Here is an 18,260-nt window from a genome sequence, read left to right on the forward strand (position 1 = left end):
TCTACCAAAATCTAAACAGACAGATCTGCTCCCAGACAAAAGACAGGCACGGCTGCTCCCTGTGCAAGGATCAGCCCAGGACAGACTGAAGGTGAGAAAGTTTGAGCTAAGAAAGAAAACCTGTCTCAACTGCAGCACCACACAAAAACTGGTGTTGCTTAATTCAACCTGTTTCATACCAAAGAAAATTGCTGCTGGAACAGGAGTGAAGACTTCACCCCAACATTTTGAAGTGGCTTGCTTTTGGAAGGATTCCACTGAAAGCCAGGGAAAATAGCGAAAACCACAAGAGGAAAAGGTCTCAGACACAGGGAAGAAACTCAACCACGGAATTTCTGGGACCAGCCAGTCCAGCTCCTGGCCCTACACAGCCCCAACGATCCCACCCCGTGCCTGTTCAGAGCGGTGTCCAAACACTCCCTGAACTGTGTCAGGTTTGGTGTTGTTACCACTGCCCTGGGGAACCTGTTCCAATGCCCAACCATCCTCTGGGGGAAGAACCTTTTCCTGATACCCAATCTAAACCTGAAAACCCTGACCCAGCCTCAAGCCATTCCCTGAGGTCCTGTCTCTGGTCACCAGAGTGAGGAGATCAGTGCCTGCCCCTCCTCTTCCCCTCCTGAAGATTTTGAAGACCCCAATGAATCTCCCCTCAGTCTCCTTTTCTCCAGCTGAACAGACCAAGTGCCCTCAGCCCCCAGCACCTCTCCAGACCCCTCCCCATCCTCACTGCCCTCTCCAATAGCTTAATGCCCGTGTCACCCTTCTCTTACAGACAATACACACCATTTCAGTACCCCTTGCCTGGGAAATCAACGTGTTAGAAATATTAACATTAAAAAAATACACAGTGAAAATTACATAACAATTTAAAAATTGCTTAACCAATGTTACAATTTGCTGATTCTATCCAAAATACAGTTAAGACATATCCCCAAGCAGTTCCTAAAACCCATGATGAAATGGTACAGTCCCAAAGCAATTGAACAGCACAAATTCTTTCCTGTTTACTCTGACCATCACTGGTTAGGAAAATTTATGAAAAAAATAAGTGATTTTGTTATTTCAGCATGAGCAACTACTATCAGCAAAGGCATGCTGCACATCTGATGGGTAACTTTTTAACAATTAGGAGCTCTGAAACACGAACAGAAAAAAAGCAGAAAAATCAAACCCCAGATTTAGTAAGGCAGGTAATGGAATGTGCTGTTATGTGTAAGAAGTGTTTCTCCAAAGGTTGCAATCCTTTAAATGCCAGCTCTTGGCAGTACTGAATTGTTCCATCTTATAAACTGATTATGTGTTTTAGTGACATGCGTTCCATCTGAAACTCAAGGACTCAAAAGGTGAAGAAAAGGAAAATTTATGTGCAAAAGTTGGGATGAATAGTGTCTACTCACAAAAAAAAGCCGTAACTTATTAGTGACAAAATACTGTAGACATCATACATATGTGAGTTGCACATGTTCTTCAGCTATATTAAAAACAATATTCAACATAAAAATTGTTTTTGGCCGAAATAACAAACTACACAACCATTTCCTGCGTCAAGTAATTAAAAAAAAATATATCCCCTGCTAGAGTCAGCACAAAAAAACTCCAGGTCTTCTGTAAGCTGCACATTATCTCACTGCACACAGGAGGAGGATAGAAAGAAGAACTACAAGGTACAAGGTTTATATATGCATATACAGTCTGTAGACCCTTGAAGGGAACACAGCTCAGTAAAATCTCACTACTCTAATGGCTTTCAATTATATTTGTCTGCAAACAAAAAGATCCATGGAACTTAGGTGTGTATCTAATCAAGGAAAATGTTTAGACGGAACAGATAGGAAGCTCAGGTCACCACTGGAATACAAAGAATAAAACTATTGCAGAAATCTGAAACGTACATTGCTAAATATCACTTATTTACAACGTTGTTATTCAAAGGTCACTCACCACTAAAATAAACTTTACTTCACAAACTAATCTGTTTTTACAGGTCTTAATCCTATAAATACTGCTATTTTTGTTAATACATTGCCACATTAAGAATATATAATCTTTTATATCAAGACTAAATTTATACTGTTTTTTCTTTTCATCTGTGGTAAAGAGCATTGCTCATCTGATGATTTTGTGTGATTCAGCAAGTTAAATCAGAAGTATTTGGTTAAAATATAGCCTTTAAAACTCCTAAAATTAGAACTCCTAAACCTAATTTGAGACTAAAAACACTTCCTAATGTGACGCAGGGCTGTTATCTAGAAAAATCTTAACAGTTTCTGAGGACTCAGCAAACAAGTAACAGGACCATTAAAAGTCTTTCATGCTGTTAAATTTAGCTAAGAATTATACCTCCTGCTCTTCAGCATCAAGTATTCCCCATGCTTTAAAAACAAGAAGCCATGGGATTACAAGAAAGGCTCATTTAACATGTTCTTATAGAGACTCTGTTATAAAGAATATTAGTAATTAAAAGATCTCCAAATCGTGAGCATTGTCAATTTCAATAGTATCCTCAGGTTCCATCTTTGCCTCGTGGTGCCCCTCTTGCAGGTCATCCAGGGAAGCCAGGGCCTCGTTTGTGTCACTGGCAAAAGTCTCACGAGATGCATCATCATATTCCTGCAGGTTAAGCCCCTTGATGGCCTTTTTCATCTTTTTCCCCAGAACTTGTATCCTCCTCTTCTTGGCAGCTTTTTTGTTTTCATACTCCTTTTGGTTTTCTAGATAGAATATTTCCTTGAAAGAAAACAAGTCAACAACAACAATAAAAATTTTTGCATATTCATTTTACTGGCATTTCCTAAAAAAATGTGAAGTAAAAAAAAAATTACAAATACTGGTCAATATTTAACTAAGCTACATGTGATTGAGATCAGAAGTGTGAGAAAAGACTGCACTTAAGGAAGAGGGGTAGAACAGAAAATTTCTTTTCTAATAATGTAAGGTGATCAGTCTTGCAACTTTTAAATTTTTTTTCTGACCACTGTAATCTATGAAAGGATATTGGGGTTTTATTTTCCTGTTTCTTTTTTTTCCTCCAAACAATCACAATTTTGACACAAAGTTGACTTTTTTCTCAGTTCTCAGTACCAGACCCTAGAAGAGTTTACAGGATGACCTGTAGCCACCTACAAGCAAAATAAAAACTATCCAAAACTCTATCAAAGTAGCATATGCCACCAAAAAATAATAATAAAAAAAGTTGGTCTTTTCCTTACTAAGTTAAAACATCTCAGAGAAATAATGTTTGCAATCTTACAAAACTGATTTAGAGAGCACCACAGATGAGCACAGTGAGATTCACAATTCAGATTAGGTTCAGACCATCAACTGATTTAATGAGAAATTCTGCCTGGTGCCACAGCTGGAGCTATACAGGATGAAAATATTCTACCATGAGACCTGCATTCAATCCAGGCACAATGACACAAAGCTCCAAGGAGAGAAACATAATATGGACAACCTTGCCGTAAAGAATACAAATATACAAATTAGGAAAATCGAACATTCACCTCTGCCAGACTCTACAGCCTCATCTTCCTCAACAGGTTTTTGTGACCAGCAACACGCAAAAGTGAGTTCTCTCTGCTTAGAGTTAGTGGCAATTCAACAATTTTTGAGTAGTCTTATTCTTTGCCTGTCTTTTGAATGTGACAATCTGGTTTCAATGGAATACAGAGTTATATTTGTTAGAAGTTAGAGAGTTTCAGCCGTGACATTTCTAGTAGGAAGAAAAAACCCAAATGAGAATGTATATTTGAACTCCTGACATTTTTACCTTGATTTGTTCTTCTTTGATGCTTGGTGTGTTCTTCAGCAGGTTTAAATACACACCCCCAGGTGTTCTTCTCCTGGTGCCATTCTTAATAGGGAGAGAGGAAATTGGTAATAGCAAGCTTAATGCTAAATGTTGACAAAAAAATAGCCTCTAGGGCAACACTAAGTGTTGAGACAGAATAAAGCCAACTTAAGTTCTGGTGTGCCAAAAACCACATGAAAATAACCCTGGCTATTCTCATTTGTGACTGAATTAGTCATATGAAGGTCAACAATGAGTCTGCTAAATCTGGACAGGAAAATCATGAAGTTAGAAAAACAATTCCTTTAGAATATGATGCCACATTGTTAAAACTACACAGCAAACTTGATTTTGGTAGTGAATAAACAAAATACGAATAATATTTTAACTACTCTCCCAGCTATCTGCAACCAGTTATGCACTAGGTTAAAAGCTCAGATATACCAAAACATACCAAAAATTGACAACCTAACCACAGAGTATAGGGATTTTTACCATCATTTGTAACAGATACCAGTGCTCAGTTTTGCTCTGCTGAGACACAAGGCAGTGGTTCCCTAATAAAGCCAACAGTTTTCCTTTTGGAAGTTATTCTGCAAAAGGGATATTGGAAATGCTGGTGTTTATTCAAGCCTGAGAATCCTTCAGCCTCAAGTCTGTGAGAGAAAGATTCCCAGGAGAGCCACAGTAACAGACACAATGTCATCCCTGCAAATCAGACACCAATCTCAGCACAAGAACATTGGTAATTTCCAGTTCATTCACCTTACTGTTTGGTCAAATGCTGCTGGAAGGTTATATGAGTGTTTACTAGGGGAGTCTCATGGCAAGGGAAGGCCATAAAACTCCAGTAGAACATGTCCAGCACAAGAGACTTGTAACAGCACTGTGTGAATATTCTACAAGTAAAAAGCTGTGCTGCCCTCCCCATCTCTGGTAAACCCACAGGATGACATTTTCCTTACCACGATAAACAGTCCACCATTCTGCTCTACTTCAGCTGTTTCCATCAGCAGCTCGATTGCTTTTCTCTTCCCAATTATTTTCACTACTCGAGCAATTAAGTCTTTCTTTGGCTCACAAAGTCTGAACAGAGAGGGGGAAAAAAAGAAAGGCACATTTATTGTCTGGATAGTTCCTGGAGTACAACTGACTATGGGACTTCCTCAATGAATAATTCATTTTGTGCTGAAGAGTCTATGCGTTCAAATGTGCTTAAATGGTTTGTTGAATCAGATTTCAAAATACTGAGCTTCTGAGGGATGTTTTTTTCCTAAAGCATGCACTTTTAGAACCTGTTTCAAAGAAAATGCTTTGAGTGGTTATCTTTCTTTTATTGATGTGTGAAATATCAAACCAAATACACAACTACAAAGACCCGCACAAACCTCTGAAACCGAAGTATAAAAGCTTCTTGTGCATTTAAAAGTTAAAATTATTTCTTTAGTTAATTCAGCAACTGGAGAAAACAGGAAGTGTAAAAATTCCCCTTTATCATGTGCCATTTCAGACAAATCTACATAACAAAGAAGAAATCAGTTTATTGACTGATCTATGATAAACTATTAAAAGGAAGCAAACAACAAAAATTACACTATAACCAGAACCCTATTGATGATGCATCTCTGTGCCATCACTACTACAATTAGAAAAAAGATGCTTCTGCCCTATTTCAATGAAGCTCTATATAACAAAAATGAGTTTATTGCAGGAAATACGCTTAAAGTTTTCAAATTAATAAATGAGGAACTACCCAGAACTATTAACAGCATTAGTAACTAACTGCTGTAGTATTGCCAGATTCTGAAGTAACACCACAGGTATAAAGCAACTATGACCAATAAACCCAGACGATTTAAATGTCAAACTAACTGTCAGTAAATCTTCTAAGTCTTGTTCCCTATTTAACATAATTTTCTTCCCTTGCACCACTGAAAGAGGAGAGTGGCAGTTTGACTCCATTCAAAACACTGCACTGTCCAAGTTATCTACAGTTTCAAAGGTTTAGAACTTAAAACAGATTTTTGTGGTGACCACAGCATGTGTGCTTTGGTGTCAAAGTCCAAACAACCGTGGGGTACTTCCTAAAAAAGGCACTACTAAATCTGTATAATGAGACACAGTATTATTCCTTGCCCTGTAGTCAAATAAAAAACTATCCTGGTGGCTCCTTAAATAAAAATATAAAAATTCAAAGAAACAGGCAGTATTATTTGGACGTTTCTACAAGATCACCAGCCACGGTAATGCATTTTTATCCCAGGATTTTGGAAATGGTTTTTATGATCTGGTGCGACACCTTATTTAGCAGCAGGGGAGCTCTCCCCTCCCTTCTTTCCATCAATCACCAGTACTTAGTGAAGATGCACCATTATTAAACTCACCGATAAGCAATTTCATCTGCCACTTTTTCTTCTGAATCTTCCTCTGTTATCTCATACCTCCCCTTGTACTTCATCTCTTGCCTTTCCCCCAGTCTGTCTCTCACAGGCCGCTTCCGTTTGAGGAAGCCCTGCCCGTTTTCCTCCTCTGCCGGCAGCATCTTCTTGTCATCGTGCATGTATTCATCCAGCTCCTTATCCAAAGTCTCTGCCTCCTTCTGCTGGGCTTCCTTCATCAGCTTTTTAGCCAGCAGGTAGTTGTAAGTCTCAGACTGCCTGCTCCTGTCAATTGAACCATCCATGCCCAGAATTCCAAGCTCAGTTGCCACTGCATCCTGGTTCTGCTCCTGGAGCACCGCGCCCCAGATGTTGTTGACCCTTTTGCCACGCAGAGCAGTCTGTTTTTGGTGGCTCTGGCTGAGCTGGAAGGGCTCAGGTTTGGCAGGGGAGAAGTTGAAGCACTTCTGCCTCTTTCGCTTCCACAGGCAGTTGTCGTCATCGGAGTCAGAGCCACTCTCCTCGCTGGAGTCCACGCTCTTGGTGGTCCTGTAAGGAACGCTGGGAGCACAGGATGAGAGGCTGCTCTGGAAGGGCCTGCAGGAATCACTGCCAGCGTGCGGCTTCTGAAATTAAAAAGTAAATGAAAACCTATTATTTGTGAAAATTAGGAGACCTACCAAGTTGTAGATTAGATAAAATACATAATCCTGACCCTTGTGGCCACGCAGTCCTCCACGAGCATCTCTTAGGCCACAGGACAGAAGCATTCTTTAAAATTCCTGTATTTTGAGGGCATGAACATGAAATAGAGCATGGCTGACACAGAAACACATCAGGAGTTGCTTTTCTCCTTAAGGCAAACTTTGCTGAGCAAAAGTTATTATGGGACTGGAAAAGTGGTGAATATGTGCAAACTAGACAAAGACACAAGATGCACAGCAGCTCTAAGAACAATAAAATACCAGAACAACATAGCAACCTACTTTGTCTAACAGCAGAGAAGTTGTTAATCTGTCTGGAGTTTCAAGTAAGAAGACCAAAAGACCAAAAATAAAGCCCAAAACCAAACCAACAATATGAAGTTTGGTGATCAGATTATGAGTGTTCTGTGATCCCAGCTCAGTCAGGACAGCACATGACTAACTTGGAGACAGAAGAACCTTTACACAAGCACACATTCTTCCTCCTTTAAACCAACAAGACACTATGAATTAACTTATTAATTAGAACAAATACCCCCCACCAAAAAATAATTCCACTGATATATAAATACTCAAGCAATGCTTTTACTCCTAATTCCAGTTATTCTCCGACTGATTTCTTATCATAAGGTTATATGCTGTCCCATGATCTTTCAAAATAAGATCTCTTCCTTCACTTTCAGGTGAAATTAAAACTCTTCCTTTAGCCTTACTGCTTTTATCGACACGGGCACCATTTCTTCTTTCCCCAAACAGCAAACCGAAAAGAGAAGTATTCAACTTACCACATTAAGAAATACAAACCTTCATCTTCAAGTGTAATACAAACCCCACCCCCAAAAAACCCATCATAAATAGAAAAAGACTGAGCATTTCTGTAAAAAATGTACTTTGTGCTTCACTTCTCACAACTACATCACAAAGATAAAAATAACTGGAGAAAATAAAATTTGTTACATATACAGTGCCACACATTTCAAATCTTAGTTTGAAATCTTTTCCTGTCTGTACACCACCGCAAATACCTCATACTCTCACTACAAATTCCTCACAGAAAAAATTCCTCACATCCTCCAAGAATCACAGAGGATGGGTTTGGGTTGGGAGGGACCTTAAAGCTCATCCAGTTTCACTCCTTACCACGGGCAGGAACACTTTCCGCTATCTAAGGGTGCTCCAAGCCCAACCTGGTCTTGGACACTGCCAGGGATCCAGGGACAGCCACAGCTCCTCTGGGCACCCTGTGCCAGGGCCTCCCCACCCTCCCAGGGAACAATTCCTTCCCAAGATCCCATCCAGCCCTGCCCTCTGGCAGTGGGAAGCCATTCCCTGTGTCCTGTCCCTCCAGCCCTTGTCAATTGTCTCTCTCCATCCTTGCTGCAGCTCCTTCAGGCACTGCAGGGCCACAGTGAGGTCAGCCCAAAGCTTCTCCTGTGCAGGCTGAACAATGCCAGCCGTGCCAGCCTTTCCTGCCAGCAGAGCTGCTCCATCCCTCTGCTCATCCTGGAGCCTCCTCTGGCCTGGCTCCAGCAGCTCCAGCTCCTTCCTGTGCTGGGCCCCGGGGCTGGTAGCGGGGGGGACATAACGGGACACAGGGAGACCCGGGGACAGCGCTGGCATCTCTCTCCAGACGCGGAGAGCCGCGTGGTCCTGGGGCTGGCCGCGCTCGGGGCTCTCCTGCGCGGTCACCCAGCGGCTCCAGCGGCTCGCCCCCTTTGTCGCCACTGTCTCCATTGTTCCCGCCCCCCACGCGGCAGCGGCTCCCTGGGGAGGCCCCGGCCGCATCAGCGCAGGAACAGCCGGCAGAGCAGGGATAAGCCAGCAGCCCCGGGAAAAGCCACCAAGCGCCGGGAGAAACAACCGGCCCTGGAAGGAGCGCCCCACGCCGGGTAAAGCTCCTCAGGCGCGGCCTCCGCAGCCTCGCCGTCCCGCAGCCCCCGGCCCGGCGCTCCCCCGCCCGGCGCTCCGGCCGCTGCCCACCCTCACCTGTCCGGGGGAGCCGGCGCCGGGCATGTCCGAGTCGGAGCCGGACAGCTCGCCGTCCTCCACGTCGTCGTCCATACCCCGCGGCTCCTGCGCCATACCCCGGCGGAAAAGCGGAGCGCAGTGGCGGGGCGGGACAGCGCGTCCATCCGGGGCGGAGGTGCTGAGGGCCGGCCGCGCCGCGGCTCCTCCTTCCCGGCTCTTCGCCCGGGAAAGTGGCTCGGGCTAGGAGGAAGTTGGGCGCCATCGGCCTTGCAGCGTGCCCCAGGCGGCTGGTGAGAGCCTGGGATGCTCGGCAGAAGCGTTGCAGGGTGTGGGATGCGGAGAGCTTGCCTGGAGCCGAGTGTTCTTTGGGGTAAAATCTCGGTGTGCTTTCAAGCCTGATCAGCGAGAAAGGAGGTTCATTCTCGTCAGTGGCACAGGCAGCAGATGCATCTGGTAGTCAGCGACATTCTGGAACTAACAAGCTTTAAAGGTGCAGTAAATAAAGGTGTGGAGAAGCCACAAAAAAGCCACTACAACTTTCAGTTTAACTTCAGAAGAATATGAAATTTGGGCACTTATAAAATATCCAGAAACAGGCCCAGTAAGATAAATCGGATAACAGTCGTTTACACACACACACACAAAAGAAGGCCAGTTGATTCACAACCCCGTATCTGGGTTTTCTAAATGAATATTCTGTACTGAGACATGTCTTCCCATCTCCAATTTATTGCAGACTCAGCTGTAAAGCACATTTTGGTTTTTTTCACTTCAGGCATAGTAGGGATGGTAGGCAAGACCCTGGCAAAGAACAGAGAAGTTCTTGGTTAAACACTGATTTCAGTCACAGTCTCCATGATGTCTTTTTTTACACACCTTCAGTTTTCCCCTTACCAAACCTACTAAGCTGTCAGAGAAAGCTGAAAAAACACACTTTGATTGAGCATATCATCTTCAAAATATCACCTCCAAGCAGACTCAAAAAACACATAATCAAGTGGAACAGAGAACAATCCTGGTTTATGCCAGCCTGCAGCTGTTCTCTGTTGTGTTACTGCAGTTTTGTGTGAGTGGAGCCTCATCACTGTAGGTCCAGATAAGGCTAAGAAGATCCATCTCTGATTGTAGAAGCTTTATTCTGAGAACACAGAGTCCTGAGTTTATAGCAATCACATTTCATGTCTATGAAAACAAAATGTGCAGTATCTTAAAACCAAGTTGGATTAATCATGGGAAATTACTTTCTCTGTGCTCCAGTGAGTGGTTCCATAGTTCCTGGAGCCGTAAGTAACTTTGTTTAGGATTCCTCGTGACAATGCCTGTTTACCATTTACTGGCTGCCCAGATAAGGTGCACAAATTTCAGAAAATGTCAACTAGTTTGTTTGTGAAATCCATTCTTTTTTTCCTGCCCTAATGAGCAAGTCAAACAGATGGAGAATATTTATTTCAAGGTGAATATTTAATTAAAGCAACCAAGGTCATCAGGGCTTCTTCACCTCATCATGAACTGAATTCACAATAGAAAAGCCTCTTAACTCCTCCAGGATTTTTTCTGTTTTTTTTTTTTAAAGAATCCAATTGGTGGAGATAAGACTAAACAATCTGTTCCCAGCCCAACAGGATGTTCACTTGGAAAGGGGATTATTCAGGAACACTTCTGCTCCTTAGGATGTAGCTGAGCCTCGAGGAGTAACCTAATGCTTTTCATCTGTGATGAAAGACAGATTTAGTTTACCTCAAAAAAAAGCAGAAACTTTTCAGATAATCCCAGTCATGTGTCATAAGTGTTCATCCTCCTACTCTGATTCCATCACTGCAAATACCTGTTTTTAAAAGCCATGAATTCCTGAGATGTAGGTGGCATGCCAGGGTGTTAACATCCTCAATGTGGCTTTGAATCAGAGCAGCAAAAACATTCTCAGTGCTTTTTTTTGCAAAAGGTTTTCTTCAAATAAATACTTCTTGGTTTATACAGCTAATCGAAACACTAAAAAAATCACACAAACCTACAAATATCAGTAACAAATACCTATATTAAGAGAAGACTTTTACAATGCCGGTTAGTGAAAATTAAACTCTTCTAATGCATTTGAAATGTGCAATTGTGAAATGCCAGTCAAAATTAAATCCTTTAAAGTGATCATAAACTGAAGGAGATGAATATGCACACAGGCACAAGAAGTGCATGTGAAGCCATCTCCTGGTTTTCATAGGAAGAGTTTTCAGGTTTTTAGGTACAGACGGGTAGAGGTGTTTGAATGTGGAGTGACTTTTTGGTGTGGGGGATCTTTTAGATTTCTTCTAGGGGAAGGGGATTTTGTTGTTGTTTGCTGTTTGTGAGGTTTTCTTGATGTTGTTTGATTGTGTTTTTTAATTCTTATTTTGTTTCTGGTATCCTACTTTGTTACAATTAATTTGCAGCAACTTTAATGAATTCCACCAAGTCAAGCCTGTTTTTCTGGTAAAGGGAGTTGATAAGTAATCTCTCTGTCTCCATCTTAATTTTATTTTCATCACTTGTCCTTCCTGTGGAAGTGATAGAGCACTTGGGAGCCAACAAAGGTCAACCCACCACATAAATCAGTCTCAATCCTAATCTCACTTATAACTCTTGTTTAATCAGCAATTGGCAGTTTTTCTCTTTGCATTCAATATTTTCTTTCTAGCACATCTTTTATTATTGTTCATAGCATTGCTGTCCTTTGTACCAAAAGGCTGCATAAAAAGAGTTTAATTGAAAAATTTTGCGAAATAGAAAGAAGTACTGGAAAAATGTTTTCACTTTAAATGTACTTGCACAAGTGTTTGGTTGCAATAAAGCAGTTAGTAAAGGTTAATTGCTAGCTTATAAAAATATAAGAGCAGGAAGGCAAAATGAGCCTGGTCACTCTGTCTAGGAGTTGCAAAGGCATTAATACATTACAATCATTGCAGCATGTTAAAAAAATTTGATTAAATCTTTGCACTTGGAAATAGACAACTATTAACTCATTAAACAGAACTTGTAACAGTGCTTACAAAGGCTGGGTCATTAATCAGTAGCACAGATATGCCATGTTTAGATGAAAGAGGTCTAACAGGAAACAGATTGTAAATGGCCAAAATATTTAATTTTTTTTCCCAGTGCATTCCAGTCACTACAAAATCATTAAGTGAACCTGAAAATCTTGTAGGTTTTTGTTACGTTTTGTGTCAATTGCTCCCAAAGCAAATACTGACTTGGATTTCTGATGCTTCATATTTAGGAGTATTTCAGACTGTCCAAGCCACAAGATCTGACCTAAGTTAGAAGATGACACTGGGCTGTAGCATTTAGGGAGGTAACAGAGCTGCTTCATGGATTTGAAGTTGTGAAAATGTATTTTCATACATACATCTCATCCAGATATTTCATGATGAGGTGAATCTCTGAGAAAAACCTGTAGTTGACTTTTGTCTCCCTCTGGAACAGAAAAACAAATCATGAAGGTAAAATGTTACATCCCTTGAAAGAAAATTATTGTCTCCATTATTTTCCGTTCCAGTGCCATTAGAGAATGAACACATATGTTTAAATTTTGTCAGTGAAATGCAATTTTATGAAAAGAAATGGTCTGCTGAGATTTTGTCACTGAGAAATAATAATTCCACAGCTCATGTTACTGTGCATGTACAAAAAACCTAACTGGGATATAGAGCAGCATCTCACTGCTGCAGATTTTAAAATCTTGAAGCAAGGATTTTAAGGACCATGAAAAGTTTGTAGACTTCTGTTCCCTTTCAACACTTTTTTGTTGTTTCCCAAAGAATGCATTCTTAGTGAAAGGAGGTAAAAAAGGGAAGTTTTTATTGGTTTTTGAGATATACATCTTACTTTATACTGGGATACATCTTCTGATAATGAATAATAATGAAAAAAATAGTAATAATGATGAAAATAATGATGAAAATCAAAATAATAATGATATAGTATTACAAATTTTCTTCTATTACATTGAGATTAGTTCTAACTACAATATATTGACTCAAACAGAAGTTTTTTCTCCAGCCTAGCTATAGACAATCAAATCTACTTTGTTGTGTATTCCCAAAACCAGTCTGGCTGCTCAGAGCTGTTCAGAATTGAAAGTGTTGTTATCTCTATTAAACCCTTATTCCCATTATTGAGATATCCATGGAGACTATTTTTGGTAAACCAGCAGGGGTTAATTATGCACTCACAGCTGCTCTGATGTAAAAGGAAACAACAGCAAAAGGTGATTTTGCAAGGCATGCAAACAAGTAAGTAAACAAGTTAATGTCTGTTAGGCTTTTTTTCTTCTCTACCTGTTTTCATCCTAGCCTGGGATGAGTTATAAGGCAAAAACATTTGGAAGAAATCACACATGCAGGTGTTCTGTTCCCCTCCTCTGATCTCCCTGGCACCTTGAGGTGGACAGCTGTTCCTGTGCAAGGCCTGCTGTAGAGAATGCCACATTCCAGGGCTGAAAAAAGGAAAAAAAAAATGCAGCTTGTTCATATCAGGGTCTTGGATCCCTCAAGCATTAAGTGTGCTCACAGGAGCAGATGTTGCTTGGAGCTGGCCTTGAAATGAGAACATTGAGAGCTCTGATAAATGAGCTGCCACTTTTACAAGCACAGCAGCATAATTTCCTCAAAGGTATGAATGAGAAATAAGACCATTTGAGTGTAAAGCAGGGTAATATCCTCACATGAACTGCAGAGCCATCCAGAGTTTGATTATAGAACATGAATATTTCTATTTAGTTATTGGAGAGAAGGAAAGATTGTGCTCCTCTCCTTTAATTTATTTATCTCTTCAAAAGTTGTTACTTCTGTCAGAGATGAGACAGAAGAGGCAGCTGAGTGAGAAGTCTGAAACAAAGGGTTTTAAATCTCACAGCAAAAAGCTGCTAGATGAACATTCCTAATAACAATTTTGAGTCAAACCCGGGATTATATTGGGAATTTATTCACTGTAGAAATTTTCAAGAACCCCACAAATTTCAGGCATTTATTTACAGTAAAACATCCACGATTTTTCATAGACACTTCCAAAGGTCTACCTGATTGATTGCATCATGTTATAGGTGTTTTGTTTCTTTTAACTACTACGAGAACATCCTATTTATCTTTGTTTAATATATACCCCAAGTTTTATCCAGATAAACAGTAAATTTGATATCCTGCTTAGACCATTACCATTAAATTTTCTGGGGTGTACAAAGCCATGAAGTGGCTCCCTTATTGCATCTGCAATGTATTAATCACGTTTTCTGGGTTGTTTAGGCCTTTGACTCCTTAACTGTCTCAAGATATCTTTCCTGTTCTATGACATCTAATTCATCTCTGATCATATGATAACCATTAAATCACTCGTTACTGAATTTTGTTCAACTATTGATTGAGTTCTCTGAGGAGTATGGGTCCTTGGATTCCTTTCTGCAGGTGCAGTGAGTGTAAGAAATATGGCTAGGAGACCTTCTGCTCCAATTAAAGTGCCTTTATTGGATCAGCTACTTTCGAGGGATGGGGGCTCGAGGGGCTGCACACACCACCGCTGCTGCTCCCACAGAGAGCACTGCCGAAGAGGAGGAGATGGTCAGTCCTGCTGCTGATGCTGCAGAGCCGGGGCTTCCGTCCTCACGGGAGTTCTCCGGAACGCCTGGCGTGGCTCGTTGTGCTTAGGGGTGTCACCTCTCCAGAGGGCTCTTGGGGTGAGAGCGAGAACGTTCGAGGCTCCGGCTGTTAGCTGGACAGTTGCTTGTTTAATAGTGTCTTTCGTAGGCTCCGGTTTGGCATTGGTCAGTGGCTCTAAAGGGCTATTCGCCCTAACTGGACTTCCGGGTTTGGAAGTGCATCCTGGGAGCCTTGAAGTCTTTTACATCGGAGGCGGAGTCAGCCACTATCAGACAGAGGCGGAGCCCGGTGGAGCAGCAGGGGCGGTGTCGAGGGCGGTGCTTGCTTGACTGGCAGGTGGGGAGCAGCGGAGGCAGTACACAGCAGGGGTGGAAGGGGCGGAGAAACTGGGAATATATGGAACAGGGGTTACAAAATAGAACTTATAACTCTGAGCAAGATAACTACAGTTGGGTAAGTATAACTGTTAACAAATTGTGACATTTCTTTTTAACATTAACTTCAAACCCATTTCTCTCAGTGAGGTAATTTCTCAGGGTTTTCTACTGACACTCAGACAACACAAAAAATCAAAAGCAGCTAAAAACACAGTCAAGTATTTCTTAACTTAAGACATAGATAATTTTTTTTTTTTTTAAATAACCAAACTCCTGGCTAACTAAGACAACTGGATTTGCTGTCCAGTCAGGTTTGTTTTTTTGCACTGATCTTCCACCATCTGTCTTACACAGTAATTGAGCATTCCAACAGTCTTCCTTATGCCTACCAGATATGTTTGTGTAGCTTGAAAATAAATACACAAACTGCTCATAAGGTTTGAGTATCTGCAAAGAGAAAATACTTCAATCTCAGATTTCGAAATACAAAAAATACAAAAAAAAATTTTTTTTAGTATTTATTTCAATAAATACAATTAGTGTTTATTTTTGTTTGCTTCGGGACAAAGAATGAAGGAGAGCGGAAGGATGTACATTTTGGCACTGATCTAAGGCGTTGAAATGTATAGTTCAACTTTGGGTAAGACAAGAATAGCCAGTGAGTACTGAATTCCTGGGGTACTTCCCTTAGGGAAAACACAAAAGGATTTGTAGAAGATGTTTATGAAAAATTTTTAACCAAAATTGCTCATGACAACTGACCAGAGTAATGGAAGTTGTACCTGAAAAAATACAGCTGTACCACTGTACTATCCACAGTTTCAAACAAAGTTTCCAGTATTCATAAAGCAAATCTCCAAGCTCCAAGCTAAGTACAAAAGTCTGTGTTCAAATATCTCCTTATAGCAATGGGTATGTTAGACGGGTGATTTAGTTTTAAATTTTCAAGTTTTAGTCAAACCATGGCAAGCAAATTACTGCAAATCCATGCCTACTGATTCCATTAATTTCCAACTTTGCAAGTGAAATCTACCACTTCAGCTCCCAAGGTTTTCAGGACACAACCTGTGTGTAGTTCCCAGGTTTTCCTGCAAAGCAGTTTCTGTGATCTCCTCATGTGCACAAACCTGCTTGGTTTGAGAACAGCACTTAGCCCAGGGACTTCAGCCCAGGATTTTACGCAGCCATCCCACACAGAAAGGCAGAACAAAATACATACCATGTCCTCTGGAATGTCTGCATGTGCCACAGAACTTTAAAAGGGGTGTTTTTTTGAGAAATTCAGACATTTTTATCTCACTAGCAGGTTTTCTGTGTGTATGTATGGGGTGATGGGTACACTGAAATCAAGTAACAATATAGTGTGGCATAAACACGCAGCTTTTAGCTACACAGATTTGTTTCTTCTATTTATAAACAATCTAATAAAAAGATACAAATTTTAAAATAGAACATGTTTTATAGCAGGGTTTTTTTGTTTGTTTCCAGTTTTCACATGAATGCCACAATCCTAAGTTATTACCCATTTGAAAGGAATTCCCAGAAAAAATGCACTTTACTTCATACTACTCCTTGCTGCAAAATTGGGCCTTAGTATCATTCACAACCAAGTTTCATCAGTCTTAAATTAGAATAGCGGGCCTGAAGCTTCACAGTAATAGAACACAATGTTCCCAGCAGTGAGTAAACGAAATGTAAACAGAAATGCCATGCTGGTGCTCATTTTCTCAATACAGAGGATGGCTAGCAAAATAAAACTCCTACTTCTGCCTTTTTCAGAATGATTTTCAAAGCTTTAGAGGAAAGATATAAATCTAAAGTATTTTGGTCAGTAAATAATATCACTCACTTCTGTTATTAATGGGGCTACTCACAAAGCTGAAGTCTGGATGCCTTTCTGGCACTTTTCAAGATTCTTACGCTGTTTATTTATTTTATTTTTTTTTAGTATAGGAGATATGAGTCATACTTTTCACAATTTGGTAGCTTCTCTCACTTGGTTCAGCATGTGAGGAGAAAAAATAGTAATCTGAATAAAGTGGGGTTTTTTTGTTTGTTTGTTTGTTTTTTATTGTTGCAGACTCTCACAACATTGTCAGAAGCACTGTTGGAGGCACCAGCAGATTTTTGCAAAACACTTCTGACAGTTTTTTAGGTTAGCTGCTTCCAGAATTAGCACCTGCATGACCCTTAATTATCATCCACTCCTGGGCTACAGAGGCTCAAGAGGTCTAACACAGAAAAAACATCATATGCTGAAATAAGAGAGTTAGACCCTTATCTCACAAAGCTTTCCTCCCTGTTCTCTAGTTAGTATCATTCACAGCACCCAGAAGACCCATTCAACCCCAAAGCTTCACAAAAGACAGGACAAGAAAAAAAGAAAAAGAAAAAAGGTTAGCTTTTATGAGGATAACTTGGAGTCTAAGTGCACCAGAGAGCATAATGGCCAGGTTTTTAATTTCAGAACTGCACGGAAAACTGGCAGCCTTGCCAGTTTCTGACCAAAAGTAGTCAGAAAAACCTTGGTCTGGAGAGGTTGAAATGTAAAAACTGCACTCTGCTGGGGGTGGTGTGGCATTACCTGCGGCTGAACAAGCACACATTTGTCACACAGCAGGGAGGCCTCTTGCTAGGAAAAGTTCCAAATCTGTGCATAATAAAAAAAAATCTGTCTCGAAAAGGGCTTTACAAAAAAAGAGGTTCCCAGGCTTAACACTCTATTTTGGGTTCTGTATGAAAGTAATTTACAACAGAGTTAGAAACCCAGAAGGAACTTGGGCAAACTCACACTTCCTCAGAAAAATACCTCACCAGCACTGTAACTCCCTGCAGGATTCAGGAGGTGCTTTCAGAGGTCACAGCTGTGGACATTATTCTCATAAACTCTGGTCTGTAAGTCTAGAATGCCTGCCATGGTTTAGAGTCTTGATCTGTTTCCTTCATCCGATATTGTTAAAATAAGGATGCATTTTCCCATCAGCATTTTCATTCCCCCACTCACTTTCACCAAAGATCTTGTTGAGGCCCCAGCTAATACAGAACTTCAGGAGTAAAAAGAAAAAAAATCCATCCTGAATACATTAAAACAGAGGCAAGGTGGGTGGATTTTGTATTTAATTTAAAACCCTGAAGTAATTTTACAGATTACGTGAAAGAGACAAAATTCCTCAGTAAGGGTAACATCCCTTAACACAGCTTAATTAATTGGTTCAATAGAGCAGTGTAAGGTAATTATGAGCATTAATTGTTTCTGTTTGTGACCCATTTGACCGGTTTCATTGAGTCTGTATCTTGGCCAGTGCTGCATTGACTCACTTATTTAGAAATTGGACTAAATTGAATACTAGAATTGAACACTAGCCATCTTGCTGGCCTTCAAGCCTACCTTGCACAGGGATAAATGTCAGAATTGAACA

At 40.7% G+C, this 18,260-nt stretch overlaps 1 protein-coding gene across 1 annotated transcript; it reads right to left on the reverse strand.

Moving 5' to 3' along the window:
- Positions 1-846: 846 nt before the first annotated feature.
- PHAX (phosphorylated adaptor for RNA export) lies at positions 847-9,022 on the reverse strand. Its single transcript, XM_063422505.1, has 5 exons — positions 8,862-9,022; positions 6,178-6,797; positions 4,759-4,879; positions 3,773-3,856; positions 847-2,730 (listed from the first exon to the last, which is right to left on the reverse strand). Exons 1-5 carry the CDS (start codon positions 8,955-8,957, stop codon positions 2,461-2,463), a joined length of 1,191 nt encoding a protein of 396 aa, XP_063278575.1. The 5' UTR covers positions 8,958-9,022; the 3' UTR covers positions 847-2,460.
- Between the last annotated feature and the right edge of the window lie 9,238 nt (positions 9,023-18,260).

The sequence above is a fragment of the Prinia subflava genome, chromosome Z (genome assembly GCF_021018805.1).
Source record: "Prinia subflava isolate CZ2003 ecotype Zambia chromosome Z, Cam_Psub_1.2, whole genome shotgun sequence".
In the NCBI taxonomy this organism is placed as follows: domain Eukaryota; kingdom Metazoa; phylum Chordata; class Aves; order Passeriformes; family Cisticolidae; genus Prinia; species Prinia subflava.